At 45.3% G+C, this 16383-nt stretch overlaps 1 protein-coding gene across 4 annotated transcripts in view; it reads right to left on the reverse strand.

Annotated features, from left to right (window-relative positions):
• The window catches only part of LOC134345754 (electrogenic sodium bicarbonate cotransporter 1-like), a 220563-nt gene that overhangs the window by 133396 nt on the left and 70784 nt on the right, over positions 1-16383 (reverse strand). For 2 of the 4 annotated variants that reach the window (XM_063046920.1, XM_063046922.1), the window contains exons 4-7: positions 9502-9634; positions 7462-7622; positions 6038-6217; positions 965-1041 (exon numbers count right to left, since the gene is read on the reverse strand). In XM_063046920.1, coding sequence (XP_062902990.1) covers positions 965-1041; positions 6038-6217; positions 7462-7622; positions 9502-9634 — 551 coding nt within the window. The remainder of the gene's footprint in view (positions 1-964; positions 1042-6037; positions 6218-7461; positions 7623-9501; positions 9635-16383) is intronic. The other 2 variants (XM_063046921.1, XM_063046923.1) reach the window with 1 other exon arrangement.

Genomic DNA, 16383 nt, shown 5'->3' on the forward strand with positions numbered 1-16383 from the left:
CAAAACCAGCATTTATTGTCCATCCCCAAATGAGCTGAAGATGGTATTGACATGTCTGCTTGAATTGACAACTAGAGATTTATAAAATCATGAGGAGTATCAATAAGGTGAATGGTCAGTCTTTTCCCCAGAACTAGAGGGCACAGATTTAAAGTGAGAGGGCGAGTATTTAAAAGGGACATGAGGGGCAGCTTCTTCCACACAGAGGGAGATGAGTATATGGAACGAGCTGCCCGAAGAATGGGTGGCTCAGTGGTGCAGTTTGCTGCCTCTGAGCTCCAGAGACCAGGGTTCAGTCCTGACCTCGGCTACCGCCTGCACGGAGCTTGGATGTTTTCCCTGTAAATGCGTGGGTTTCCCCTGGGTATTCCGGTTTCCTTCCACATCCTAAAATCGTGCAAGTTGGTCAGTTAACTGGCCGCAATAAATTGACTGCAGTGTGTCGCAGAGGGGGGAAGATGGTGGGAGTTGATGGAAACGTAGAGAGAATAAAATGGGATTAGTGTCGGATTATCGAATTATTTAAAATTAAGTATTATAAAATTGTTTAAAATTATGAGAAGCATAGGTAAAACAGACATTAAAAGTAGCTTTCCCAGGGTACAGAAGCCCAAAACTAGAGGACACATAGATTTAGGGTGGGAGGGGGAAGGTTTAAACAGGTGTTGAGAGGACATTTTTCCATGCAAGGGTGTTGAGTCTATGGAATGAGCTGCCAGGGGAAGTCGTTGAGGTAAGTACAATAATATCAGTTCAGAAGCACTTGGACAGGTACATGGAGGGATGGTGCTTGGGATGTGGGCTGAACACTGGAAATTGGGCCTTGCTGGGTGGGCACCATGGGCAATATGGACTCACTGGCCAAGCGGTCTATATCTGTGTCGTATATCTCTATGGCTCTGCGGGAATAAATTAACCACTGACTTTAGTCCTATGTTATGTTCCTCTACTACCAATCTCTTACCTGGTCCTTGTCTGGTTTGTCCGAGATGTCATTCATGCTGGTTGCGGTCAGGTTGCGATGCATTAACGCTGGGCTACCTGAAAGAGAGAACCAATGGCGGGGATTCAAACAGAACAAGGCAAGTTGTTCAGGGAAGCTTGAACTCAGACAAAACAAATATAATTGGAAGAACAGATTCAGAAAGATAGAAATCTACATTCTTATAAGCATCTAATTCTATACTTCCGGTTTAGACCTGCAACCTGTGGCTGTGCCCTTTACATTCTTGGTTTAGAAAACGAGGACTGTGGCCTGCTTGTATCCCCTGGCTTCAGAAGAGTCAGCATGGAACTGAAGCTAGTTGCACCCATGTGGGATAGAATAGCATGGTTGTCTTATACCACAATTTGCACACTGAAAGCTCTCACAAGTAAAAACAGAAAATGTGGGGGATATTCAACAGGTCAGGAGCAGAAAATAGAGTTAATGTCTCTGGTTGGTGAACTTGTGTCTGACTTTACCAATGATAGGTCCAAAACATGAAACATTAATTCTGTTTTCCGCTCCACGGATGCTGTTTGACCTGCGGAGCATTCCCACCATTTTTTCTGAAATTACAGATTTTCACCATCAGCTTTTTGCTGTTCAATTAATGTAATAATCTCCTCGGTTTTTGAAATGGTGGTCATGGTGTTCCGTACCCCTACCCATCAGAGCAGGTAAGGCCTTAATATTTGGAAGAGCACACAGTACAGCGCTCTCTCAGTACTGGATGAGTTCAAATCCCTGAAGAGGGGCTTGAACACACAAAGTGCTGAGCCACACTAACACTGTGATCATGGAGAGCCTCAGACATTGGCACCCACCTCCATCCCCTCTTTCCCACCCACCTTCCACCCTGTGAGAAAGCTAGTACCAGCTGAAAGGAAAGTAGTTCAGGGCTGCGGTGTTGCGGGTTAGATAAAGCTGTTAGTCGCAAACACCCTGGACCAGTGCATTGTCGTTTCTCTCAGGAATCCACAACCACCCACCCTCCCCACCACCAACCCCCCCCCCAACACCAGCATTGATCACTGCCCCCGAGCCCCTCAGCATCAGGTAGAGTAGAGACACAGTCCCTTCACCCCACCAAGTCCGTGCCAACCTTAATTCACCCATTTATGCTAATTCACATTTGATCCAGCACACGAGAAAAGTCTGTGCACACTATTGTCTCCAAGGAGACCGAATGCTAAAGTGATTCGATGGTTTAAAGCCAATAAATGAAATTCTAAGCAGATCCCCTCTAATCTGTGTTTATAATACTTACTCTGAATTAGCACAAAGGGGTTAATGCTGCCTTATTAATCCACATTGCTGGTGACATGTTATTTGCTGCAGCCTCTCCACTCCACTGTTTCATTATCATAAAGGAACAGTAGTCCTGGGGGCTTGAGATCTGCCCAGAGACTTAATGTGGTGTCAAGATTCTTCTAGATCGTATAATTTGAGGGATTATGTAACGGTATGACCTGCCAGACGTTAATGGGGGTGAAGGTAATAGGAGGAAGAGGGATGGGCTACGATGGACCATAATGGTAAATGGCGGGTGATGGAAGGCTCCATTGAAGTTTCACTCACTGTTATTGGCCAACGATGAACGTAGGGTCTGCTTTGAGGTAAAGGGTCTTATCATCATCATCACCCACATTAGAGTAGATTTACCCACAACACCATCATCTCCCAACAACGGATAAAGTGGGTCTCCAAACACCCACAGACTGAAGTTCCTGGTTTTACCAATCTCAATCCAAAAGTGCTAAGTATTTTTCCCTTTGAAGGCCATTTAGCCCCTAAATCCCACCTTTCCACTCAAACATATCAGTAATTCTTTTTACTTGCCTTGGGCTGAAAATCATTGCTATCCCCACACAAGAATTCCCTCTCTGGTACCTCCCTTGTCCTTGTGAACTCTCCCAACCTTCGACATTACTGGGAGGCAGCAGTCCAGATTCCCATTCCCCTCAGAATGAGAATTCCCAGAGCTTCAGACTCTGTCTCCTTACTTGGTCTCCCCTTTTCCTACCAGAAGAAAGAAGTTTTTCTCTCTCCCCCCCCTCATCTCCTGTGAAGCAGTTCACCGGGAGTTACCCGTTAACTTTCTGCTCTCTAAGGAAGCCAGGTCCCATCTGCAATGGTAAATGAAGCCCAGAGATTTTACTGTGGCCCAGGTCACATCATGGCATCACCCCACCGCTGTGTGTTGGCACAGGTTGGACTTACAGGGCAGTGCCATGCTCTGGCTCCGTGGGACTCGCAGGTCCTGATCCGAGCGTCGGAACGCAAGGCACGGCAGCGAGCTGTCGAGCGGAACGCAAGCTTATTGCAGGCCATCGAGAGCAGGCGGAGTGTTTAGAGCCACAAAGCAAAAGGCAAGAGAGAAAGAAAAAAATTCCAGCAACAGCGAAGGCAGATTGGGCTTGCAGCAAGGCGGCAGAATGTCCAAGTGAAAAATGAAAAAAGTGTGTACATAGCAGCTTATCATCAAGTAATTACCAGAACAACCAATACATCACATGTCTGTCATCAGGCTGCTGTTAAACTTACCAACCAGAGCAATGATGCAAGAGATTTTGCTTCATTAGTCTATACGTCTTTATCCCAATTTTTTCCCCCAAATAAATATGCAAGATTTAGCCCAAGCTTTCAAAAGTTTCAGCTTTAAATTTGCCAGTGAATATTTAAAATCCAACACCTGGTGAATATAAACCACACAAAGGACACATCAAGCAATGCATTAGCAAAATGGATTGGAAATTTGAAGTCTCTGCTTATAATGGCACTGCTCTGATTGCCCTGGTCTTACAGTTGAACAAGCAAACAAATTAAAATGGAGACTATCTATTGCATATCCTTCACTTTGTAAAAAAAGAGACAGCACAGTCAAACTTTCCCCTCGATCACTGGGGCTAGATATGCAATAGAGTTGTGACTGGTGGATTTGCTAACTCTGAAAGTCAGCTGGATTAATCTTACTGGAATCAACTGTTTGAGTGTTGCCACAGCTATATTGTGCAGTCAGGATCAGTTCTCGAGGACAAAGTCTGTCCATTTGTGTTTACTTTGATACTTTGACAGATAGAGGTGAATTAATGAATTCAATCCAGTTGCATTTCACCCATTGTAACCAATGTCAGCTTTAAGACGGATATGCAATATCAGAAATTATTAAAACTTCAGATTAATGTACAACATTGGAGCAAACAATCAAAGCACAACCGTGTGAAGTTTGTGAGACAGATTTCCCAGTGTTGGATCTCAGTTAAGCACTGAGAGAAGAGGGCAGGGTTACGGGCCTTCATATTTGGGGACCACATTTTGGTTACGCCTTCCACGCCTCCAATGCATGACCGTAGTCTCGGTGTTTCCACGGGATCAGAGTCTCACAAGGTCCACCCGGGTGCAATAACTAAGATCCAATCTACACGGCAACCGACTTTCCAAATGATTCCATGTATGGCATTCATACCAAAAGATATTGTAGTGACTGACTGGCTTCTGTTTGGCCACGGGTGACACACACAACAGCGTCTATGGCAGACGAGTGAACGATATCAATCTGGAGTTTAGGAGAATATTGGAGATATATCCAAGTGTTCCACATCATCAGAAGGGACGATCAATTATAATGCAATAGTATTATATATGTTTTCATAGCTTTCTGAAGATTTTCCAGCCTATTTCAGGTTTCAAATCACCAGGACAGATTCAGTTTCACACAGTAAGTGACTGTATCTCACTGCTGGTAAGCGTGATGTGAGGAGATCAGTAGGAAAGCTTGGAAAGGAACTGCACAAGTACTTGGTCAGTGGAACTTACTCAAGGTTTAGTACTGGGATGCCATTACACCTGTGGGTTTAACAGCCTCCCCTGTGCTGTAAGTTTCTATGATTCCAGATTGTTTTGGGAGGAAATAAAATACATCACAAATTAGCCAGTCAATCAGTACTTCATCTCATGGTCCAATCAGTTTCAAAGTCAAAGGATAAAGATAGAAGGACTATGTGTAGCAGGTGGAAATTCCTCCCATGTAAAATTACAGCAATGCCATGACAGGTTGTCAATGGGAGCAGCTGGGACCTATTCCTGGGCAGCAATAGCGAAGAACTCTTTATAAGAAGTCCATGGAGGAGGCTCACTAATGAAGCAGAGGGCAAGGGACTGAACCAACTGTCAAATGATACCTGTGAGGCTTTAATCTGCCACAGCCAAGTGCAAAGCTGGGCCATTCAAAACATTCCCCCGGATAAAGCTCTCCGTCTTGTTCACTGTGACTGATTGCAATTGTATCAGTCCCAATTGCTATCCATTTAATGGATCAGGGGTTGTAGTGAGTTGAACAGACTGCACTGGGGGGTGGGGTGGGGTGGGGGGGACAGGTAGCAGTGCAGTCACCATCTACCTGTATATCATGGAGCTACAGACATTCAGCTCTTCAATATCTTCTGGGAGGACTTCCATGTGGATGGGGGTAAGGGGCTGGCTGAGTTGCTCTTGCATAGAGCCAGCATGGGTTTCACAGGCCACACGGCATCCTTTCTTGTTACAACCATTCAGTAATTCTGTCCCAAACACTTCCTGAACACTTGATTCTTTCTTCACACAAAGTGGAACAGAAGCCTAAAGCTCACTCCATACGGATGGAGTGAAGTCCAGGACTGTAAAAGGGTCAGATGAAGATGGTGGAATTCTACTTTAATAGATGAGAGAATTACAGGATAGGAACCAAGGTGGTAGGCGGCATTAAGTTACAGATTAAACATGATCTAACTATATGTTTTGGTTTTCATATGCAATTTGCCTCCTCCTGTTCCAAGGGGATCTGGTGTTAATTAATTCAGTGGCTGTCCCTATTAATCTTTGTGCATTGTAAGGACCTTGAGCAACTGAGGAAATGGCTGCTCCGGGTCTTGTCCACTGGGGCAGAGCATTTTGCTTTCTATGATATGATGCCATACATGTAAGGAGGGAAGGGGGGATGTTAGCAATGAAATGGACAATGATGGTGAGGTAGTAAGAGGGGAGGACACTGCAGCAAATTGGCTCCTGTATTACCATTATCTGATGTGGAAAACAGCCTACTTGCACTGGATACCGTCTTCCCGATTTCAGCCAGGGAACGGAGGTTGGATTTTTTGGTCTGGTGCCGGTGTTTCCGAAGCAGAGTGTAGGTCACCTTCTCCTTCAGCTCAGCTTTCAACAGCCCTTTGGCAACTTGTTCATCAATGATCGTCTCTGTCGGAACACAAAGGGTCAGCAGGGTTGGCGGGAAACACACAGAGGGCCACTCCGCTAGAGACATGCTAAACGTTACGATCTTCATCATCTTCGGAACATCCCAAAACACCCAACGGACAGGGAAATACTTTGGAAGGGTTGTCTCTATTGAGCGATGGTAGACATGCAATTCTGTACACAGCAAGTTCCCTAAACTCTGAGAATGTGACTTAGCCCAGTGAAATTGATCTCATGATAAATATTGGCCAGGAGACTGGGAAAACCCCCTGCATCAAACCATGTAACCTTCTACATCCATCTGAGAGGGCAGGGCAGGGACTGCCTCAGCTAGCAACTCATCTGCAGGAAGGTGCCTCTCCCAGTACTGCACCAGGCGCCTGTCTGAAGCTTTATCCTCACTCCTCCAGAACCGCCGGCCTTCAGGCACAGTGATGCGAGCGTAGCCCAGCGTACAGTGAACAAAGTCTGTGTTCAGGGCATGTTGTTACTCATACTCAGTTCCCAAAGTAACCTTCAATGATTAGAAGTTATAGGGATAAGAAGAAGGTCATCCACCAGCTGCTTCTCCAAGCCATGTGTGAACCTGATTTGAAAATGTGTCACGGGACCTCTACCATCGCCAGGTCAAAATCCCAGAGCTCCCCCCGCCCCCCACCCAGTAGCACTACGGAAGCACCGTCACCAGGCGTACTACAGTAGTCCAAAAAACTGGCTCATTACCACCTTCTCAGGGGAAAATAAGAAAGGTCAATATATACTGGCCTCACCTGTAACACACAGATTTCAATAAGGTGAAAAAAAAAGCATGGCTAGATCTTGTACAGATGGGAACGGGGAGATGATTCCCTTTCCCAGAGAACTGGGAGCTTCTGGAATGAGTACTGACTCTAAGAGGGAGATAGATTGGTACTGACTACACCTGCAACCTCATCTCATGGAAGGCCACAGCTGTCGGACATGACAATCTATGTGATCCCCTGGACAAATTTCCACCTTCTCAGCAGCTCAGAGAGAAATTTCCCAGATTATTTCTCTCTGAGATTTTCCCCTCTATCTTCTCCACTGCCAGGACATGGCATAGGTAAGGAGGATGATGGCGGGGGGGGGGGGGGAAATGTTCATGTGTGAAGACCCACTCCCTCAAGGTGTGAGGCAGATCTCAGAAGTCACATTTTCATCATAGTAACAACCCCAAATATGATCCAGTGATCTGGGTCAGTGAAGAAGGAAAGTAAGCTTACCCACAATCTGAGGGAGAGTTGAAGCTTCCATATCCAACATGACCGTTCCCTTCTCTATACAAGTGCGGAGTTCAAATAAGCTGTGTAGGGAGAGTGTGGCCACATGCGGCTTGCTCCATCTCTCGCCCCCTTCTTCAACCTTCTCCTCAAACTTGATCCACCTGAAGAACAGCAAAGGAGATTTTTAAATGACCACATCCCTGCCAGAGTGGGTAAAGCAGGGCAGAGATTAAGTTGTTAGAACAGCAGCTAGAGTGTTGGATCATGACTCCACAGTCATGAGTTCAAATCTCACTACAGCAATTTTGGAATTCAGTAAATTCATCTGAAATTAATAAAGAAATTAATTTCAATAATGTTGACCATGAAATGACTGGTATGTTGTAAAAACCCATCTGGTTCATTAACGTTATCCAGGAAAGGAAGTCCTTTATCCTTACCCCATACAATGGTTATGATCACACAACTTATTGACACCTACATACAAGAGAGCTCCTGCTGTAGTATTAAATTGAAAAGGCCCATCTATGTACATTTGCTTGTTCCTGCAAATGACAGAAATGATATCTCTCTCTCTCCCTCCCTCCCTCCCCTCCCCTCCATTCATTATGATATTGTAGAGGCATGATTACTATAGAGTGATTTTTTTTGGGTCTATTTTCTGACATGGACAAACATCATCTGTAAAAACAGAAGGCTATTGTTACCTGGAGATATCAGTATGTGGCTCCAGACCCACTAAACGTGGTCATCTCTGCACTTTAAGGTAACTAGTGTTGAACAATGAACATTTACATTACCAGCTACCCCCACATCTCGTATCAGAGCATCACTCCCCATGTTCTAGTTAATCTGCCGTGCATCATTTAAAATCACTACCACCCACCGTGGTGTGCAGGCTAAATAATCCTGCTTTTCATCAGGAGAACATGCTGTAGGCCCAGTTGAATTCAGAGACATCTCACTGACAATACACTTCTGTTGTAGCTTATGAATGAATTAGAACACACAAGCCTTGCCCTCAACTGCAAAGGATTGGTTAAACTCAAAGTGTCAATATTTATTCCATAAATAAAGAGACAACTGAAAGTTCAGTTGAGAGTTGCTCTTCATCATTATTCACTGTTTACATTCAACATGCTGCAGATTAGATTAATACACTCAGTTAGTGATGACGAAGAGATTGTTTTCTAAATAAAATAAATTTCTCTAGTGTAGTATGTTAGCACTTGTTTTCAAACTTAGATCTCCTGTTAAATGCAGTTCTTAGCATTTCTAAAAAGCCTCTCAAGGTGTCACAAAGCTGACAAAGTACTCTTTGATGTGCAGTCACTGTTGCAATGGAGGAAAGGTGGCAGCCAAATTATACATAGCAAGATCCTGCTAACAATGTAAACAGATAACCTGTTAAAGGTGAAGCCGACCAATGGATTAACGAGCCAGGGCATTGGGGTAACCTCCTTTGCCCTTTAAAGCATGTTAGTGAGGAAAATGAGGAAGGACTTGGTGCTGTGGAAGGTGAAAGGGTGCAAGTCCATTGAGAAGGAAGTTTAATGAAGATTCTGCTCCTTGGAGACCATTGCCCAGGTCCATTGTGTCACCTTAACTGATGCAGGAAGGTGGGCCTGATGGTCAGTAGCTTAGTGGAAATGCAATTGAGGGAGCCAGAGATGGGAGTTCTGGACAAGATAATCTTGGGTAGAGCACGGAGAAACTGGGATGAGGGGCTTGGTGTAGGAACAAAATCATGGCTTGCAAAGGGTGCAGGGGGGAAGAGTAACTGATGTAGCTCTCAATCAAGGTGGCAAAGAAACACTAGGGACTGCTTACACTTGTTCCATTGGAGATTGGAGGACAAATGGAATATTCACCTCCTCATTGACTTCTGTGGGATCTTGCTGTCCCAATGTTACAGCAGTGACTCTACTTTAGACATCGAGCCCCTAGTTCTAAAAAGTGTTTGGACCAACCAAGGTTTGTGAGAGGGTCGATCTAAAGGTACAGCTCATAGTGAGTGAGATGTTGGCAAGGCTTTCCTACCTGGCCGTCTCCTTCCATTCCATCTCCTGCCCATCAACAGCCAAAAGTTCATCCATCTCTGTGAAGAGCTGGGGCGCAGGGCTCTCGTCATCCTCCCCGAGGATGAAACGGATTCTCTCCGCTGCAGGTGAAACTACAGGGAGACAAACAGTGCTCGTTACCGTTCAAAGTACAGCACAAATACAACTACTCAAGCTCCAGGCTCCAGCAACGCCCCACCACCTGAGGCCCAATCTCAAACAGTGAGCCCTGAGCCACACCAAGGTCAGGGCAGATGACCACAAGCTTGATCAGAGAGGGAAGCTTTAAGCACCGCCCTCCAGGAGGATTCGAAAGGGAATTGCAGAGCTCAGGGCCCAGGCAGCTGAAGGCACAACCAACACGGTGGAAGAATGGAAGCTGGAATGGTGGAGAGACATTCAAGATGACAGGGATAAAAGAGCACAGGTTTTATACAGGGGTGTATGGTAGGAGAGGCATTACAGAGATGGAAAGTGTAGGGGCAAGAGATTGTGAGCAAGTAAGGGGTTAAAGAGGTAACACAGATAGGGAGGGGTGAAGGGGTTTCAACATACATTTATTATCATATTTTGTCTGCAGTAAACAAATCTGAGATTCATCCTCCCACAAACAGCCAGGAAACAAAGAAACAACATGGAACCTGTTTAAATATCAAACACCCAAAGCGAAAGAAAAAGAACAAATCGCACCAACAGCAAATAACAAACAGAATATTAAATGCCAAATCACAGAGTCCCAGAAACAGTCCAGGAGTGACAGCCACCAGTCAGTTCAGTTTAGCACTGTGTCAATGACTGCAGGCCTCAGCCACAGGGACAGTTCCACACCAGAGTACCTCGATCAAATCACACAAATAGCAAAAAGAGAGTATCCAGAAATACATGGAACATGAACCACAAAGTCCTCCAAGAAACGAGCCCACAGCCGCAGAGGGCGTCAGCGCTGAGGATATTAAACATCAAACTACAGAAATCCCACACCCCCCACAAAAAAAAGAGTCCCACAGCAATGAGCCACGATCAAACCTTCCAGTTTGGGGCCCCAAGACTCCTGCACTTTCCTTGGCAGTAGCAAGAGGGAGAGTGGTCAAACGCACGCACACAGCGCCGAACACCCGCTTGCCTTCCACTCTCATCCTCGATTTCAATCTTGTTCGGCGCCTTAGTCGGCGAGGAGCAACGGAGCTGACTGAGGGTTTGTGTTCCGCCATCAGGAAACGACGGCTGCACACGCCGTTCTCAAACTTGCCAAAATCTCCAGGCAACAGCAAAAGCGCCAGATCGCTCACTTGGACCAAAAATACATACACCATCAAAATGGAAAATACAGGCTGCAATCAATCACAGTTCAGGAGAGAAATGTATTTAAAAGAAGAAGAAATAGCTTCCTGAGCTGTCTGCAGGAGGGCCTCATTGGCCGCTGGCACCATCTTGAGTACCAGGTGTAGAGGAGGTTACGGACACAGGGAGGTGTTTATGGGTTGGAGGAAGGTTGAGGAGATGGGGAGAAATACAGAAGCTGGAAGGAATAACAGAAATGGGGAGGGGTTAGGGTGGGGTGGGGCTTAGAGGGGCCTCTAACCCCTCTAGAGTTGGAGGTGTGTAGGGGCCAGAGGATACTACAGAGAATGCTACAGAGAAAAGGGAGGGGTTTAGAGATATAGAGGGGGATATACGAGACAGAGGGGGTCACGGAGATAGGGAGGAGTGACGGTGCTGGAGGGTGTTACAGTTATGGAAATTATGTTGAGAGTGAGGAATCTGGGAGCTAGAATTTACAGAGATGGTGGGGGAGGAGATGTAGATTAAGGATGTACACAGATGGGGATATAAGGGGTGCCGGGGTTTTGAAACAATTAGGAAGCTGTGTTGGAATGGAAGGGTTTGCAGAGATGAGGAGAGGTAATGGAAGGGTTTGAAAACAAGAATAAAGATTTTGAAATTGAAGTATTGTAGGCCAGGGGTCCCCAACCTTTTTTGCGCTGTGGACCGGTTTCATATTGACAATATTCTTGCGGACTGGCCGACCGGGGATGGGGGGGGGGGAGTGGGGGGTAGGGTTGCCAACGTACAAGAGTAGCAGTCAAATACGTTGGGTTTACCCCCAGAAAGACTACAATGACCATGAAGCCTTGCACGGGCACCAGTGCGCATGCGTAACTTGCGCATGCGTTTGCGTGCCGATTTCTTAAAAATTGTTTTTGCCGATTCTGTTGGAGGCGGTGGGGGGGGGGGGGGTGTGTTAATCACGACCGGAATATAGGTGATAAGTGGCTAATACACTCAATTTCGTTTCTAAAAGGGTTTATCTAACGAATTTAATATTAAACACACCACATATTTTCCTCACATGAATATAGCGATAAGACAATTATCAGGGGAGGACAGGGGAGCTTGAAGTGTTGAACGAACTTCCAGTAGAAGTGGTAGAGGCAGGTTCGATATAATCATTTAAAGAAAAATTGGATGGGTATGTGGACAGGAAAGGAATGGAGGGTTGTGGGCTGAGTGCAGGTCGGTGGGACTAGGTGAGACTAGCGTTCGGCACGGACTAGAAGGGCGAGATCGCCTGTTTCCATGCCGTAATTGTTACATGGTTATATAAGTCACTTATAATAGCATCATAACATTTTAAGTAACGTTTGGATATCAAACACACAGCGCATATTTTCCTCGTATGAACATATAAAATCATTGCAACGCACCAATATCGCTGAATCAGTGGGAGCCCTGGGCTTGTTTTCCTGCAACAAGACGGTCCCATTGAGGGGTGATTGGAGACAGCGATACGCGAAGGGGGTTCCTTATGTCCAGTCTGTTCCGCAGTTTAGTTTTCGTTGCATTCATTGCAGAGATATGTTGGAAATGGAAGCAACGTTTTCAGTGATTTCCTGACTATCTCAGGATATCTAGCCTTGACTTTGATCTGGAATGCCGGCAGAGACGTTATGTCAAACATACTTTTCAGCCCGCCGTCATTTGCAAGCTCGAGGAGTTGATCTCCCTCCCGCACTGACATGGATGACGCGCGGGTAATGACCTTGTGTGTGTTCAAGCTCAACAGTGCGTGACAGGGAATGAGGAAAGGTGCAGCTGACTCCTATCGCCCATTCATATCGTTTCTTCGCGGCCCCGTAGCGCATGCTCTGCGGCCCGGTGGTTGGGGACCGCTGTTGTAGGCTAAAGAGACCCACTTACGTCCTCACCACTGTGTTGACTAGTTTGCTGTGGGTTGAGGGAAAGCAAAGTTGCTCCATTGCTTTGCAGTGGAAGTAACAGTTTCTGAAAGGAAGTGTGTGGTTTGGGGAGAACTCAGTATTCATCCCTAGCCCCCGGTGCCACTGCTGTGTTTAATGATCTCTTGCCTCAGACTGTTAAATCATCTGGAGCTTTTCTGTTCAAGAGAAGTTGTTTGATAAAATTAAACAGAGATGAGGGAGATAGAGAGATGGAGAGAGACAGACAGAGACAAACACACACACACACACACACACACACACACACACACACACACACGGCTGTAACAACATTACTGATCAAAGTTTACACATCAGACTCCAGAGAGGAATCCAATTTCAAACACTGGCCTAAAGTATTGTGTGGGATGCGGGGGTCAGCAAGGTACTTCTGCCATTATGTTTCCACAAATATAAGATAGTAACTAATAAATCCAGTACGATATTTAGGAGAAACCTCTCTGCAGTGGGAATGGTAAATGTGCTCCCACAGGGGGTGTTTTTGGTATATTGCAGTGGCTTATCCAAGTATGGCCAGAGTCGGTGGGACAAAGAGGGTGGGAGGGAGATCACAGAGCAATGGACTGCAAGGATAGACTAGAGAAATGGGGTTGTTACCCTAGGAACAGAGAAGATCAAGAGGGGATTTGGCAGGTGTTCAAAGTCAGAAGGGGATTGAAAGTGAACTCACGAGGTGAAAGTCCGGGCAAATAAGTCAAGTCACTTCTTATTGTCATTTCAACCATAACTGCTGGTACAGTACACAGTAAAAACAAGACAACGTTTTTCAGGATCATGGTGCTACATGAAACAACACAAAAACTACACTAGACTACAGACCTACCCGGGACTGCATAAAGTACACAGAACAGTGCAGGCATTACAATAAATAATAAACAAGACAATAGACAAAGGAGAACTGAGGAGAAAATTTTGTATCTGGGATGTCTTTAACACCAGGATTCATCATCAGGGAAGGTGATGAAACCAGACTCCACAGGCAGCTTCTAAAAGCCATTGGACCGACTGGGACCATGGTTATGTTGCAGTTGTACGAGTCACAGTTAACTTAAAAGTTGGTGATAAGCTTTGGTCACCCTGTTATATGAAATATGCAGTTAAACTGGAAAGAATGCAGAAAAGATTTGAGGATTTTTGTCTATTTATTTGAGATACGCTCCCAGAGCGCCTGAGGCAACTCATGTGGCAGCAGAACTCTCGATGGATATGATTAAATATTCTAGTTTCAGCCTGATACAGCTAAAAATCACAACTGCTTCCAAGGTCAGTGCAGTCAACAAAGATATCTTAATGCATTTAAACGAACTATCGCTGCTTAAAACTGACGGAAACAACACCGATTGTGGACAGACTCCATGCCCTCACTTTAGGAAGTCTGATCACCTGGCTGTACTTCTACTCCCTGAGTATAGGCAGAGGCTGAAGACTGCAGCACCAGCAGTGAGGACCAAGAAGGTATGGACGAGGGAAGCACAGGAACGCCTACAGGACTGCTTTGAATTGGTGGACTGGACTGTATTCAGGGATTCATCTGTGAACCTGGATGAGTATGCTGCAGTTGTTACCGACTTCATTAAAACCTGTGTGGATGAGTGTGTGCCCACAAAGACTTACTGTACATTCGCAAACCAAACGCTGTGGATGAACTAGGAGGTATGTTATCTGCTGAAGGCTAGATCTGTAGCATTCAAGTCTGATGACCCAGGTTATGTACCAAAAAATAAGGTATGATTTGTGGAGGGCTATTTCAAGGGCAAAGAGACAATTCTGAATGTGGTTGGAGGTGACATTGGATGTACGACAACTCTGGCAGGGTCTGCAAGACATTACTTCCTACAAAGCAAAACCCAATAGCATGAATGGCAGCGATGCTTCACTACCAGATGAATCCAACACCTTCTAGACACGCTTTGAAAGGGAGAATATACTACAGCTGTGAAAATCCCTGCTACACTCTATCTTTAAAGCAGGTGAACCATCACAAAGCAGAAAGTCCTGATGGAGTACTTGGTAAGGCTCTGAAAACCTGCGCCAACCAACTTGCGGAAGTATTCAAGGACATTTTCAACCTCTCACTGCTATGGGCAGAAGTTCCCACTTGCTTCAAAAAGGCAACAATTATACCAGTGCCTAAGAAGAATAATGTGGGCTGCCTTAATGACCATCTCCCGGTAGCACTCAAAACTACAGTGATGAAATGCTTTGAGAGGTTGGTCATGACTAGACTGAACTCCTGCCTCAGCAAGGACCTGGACCCACTGCAATTTGCCTATTGTCACAATAGATCAACGGCAGATGCAATCTCAATGGCTCTTCACATGGCCTTAAACCTCCTAGACAACACAAACATCTACATCAGGATGCTGTTCACCAACTATAGCTCTGCATTTAATATCATCATTCCCACAATCTTGATTGAGAAGTTGCAGAACCTGGGCCTCTGTACCTCCCTCTGCAATTGCATCCTTGACTTTCTACCTGGAAGACCACAATCAGGGTGAATTGGTGTGTGCTTAGCCCACTGCTCTACTCTCTCTATACCCATGACTGTGTGCCTAGGCATAGCTCAAATACCATCTAGAAATTTGCTGACGATACAACCAGTGTTGGTAGAGTCTCAGATGGAAACAAGAGGGTGTACAGGAGTGAGATATGCCAACTAGTGGAGTGATGCCATAGCAACAACCTGGCACTCAACGTCAGTAAGACGAAAGAGCTGATTGTGGACTTCAGGAAGGGTAAGACGAAGGAACACATTCCAATCCTCATAGAAGGATCAGAAGTGGAGAGAGTGAGCATTTTCAAGTTCCTGGGTGTCAAATCTCTGAAGACCTAACCTGGTCCCAACATATCGATGCAGTCATAAAGAAGGCAAGACAGCGACTATACTTCATTAGGTGTTTGAAGAGATTTGGCATGTCAACAAATACACTCAAAAACTTCTATAGATGTACTGTGGAGAGCATTCTGATGGGGTACATCACTATCAGGTATGGGGGGGGGGGCTACTGCACAGGACCAAAAGAAGCTACAGAGAGTTGTAAATTTAGTCGGTTTCACCTTGGGTACTAGCCTACAAAGTACCCATGATAATTTCAAGGAGCAATGGACCTCCAGCACCCAGGGCATGCCCTTCTCTCACTGTTACCATCAGGTAGGAGGTACAGAAGCCTGAAGGCACACACTCAGTGGTTCAGGAACAGCTTCTTCCCCTCTGCCATCCGATTCCTAAATGGACATTGAACCCATGAACAATGCCTCACTTTTTAAATATCTATTATTTCTGGTTTTGTCATGATTTTTAATCTATTTAATATACGCATACTGTAATTGATTGACTGATTTATTTATTTATTAATACTATTATTTCGTTTCCTCTCCTTCTATATTATGTATTGTATTGAACTGCTGCTGCTCATAAGTTGACAAATTTCACGACACATGCCGGTGATAATAAACCTGATTCTGATTCTGATTCATCACACAATGGATCCTTCGAGCAGCCCAGCAATCCCCTGATATAATCCCAGCATAATCACTGGACAATTTGCAATGACCAATTAACTGGAACGTCTTTGGACAGTGGGAGGAAACTGGAGCACCCG

The sequence above is a fragment of the Mobula hypostoma genome, chromosome 4 (genome assembly GCF_963921235.1).
Source record: "Mobula hypostoma chromosome 4, sMobHyp1.1, whole genome shotgun sequence".
Classification (NCBI taxonomy): domain Eukaryota; kingdom Metazoa; phylum Chordata; class Chondrichthyes; order Myliobatiformes; family Myliobatidae; genus Mobula; species Mobula hypostoma.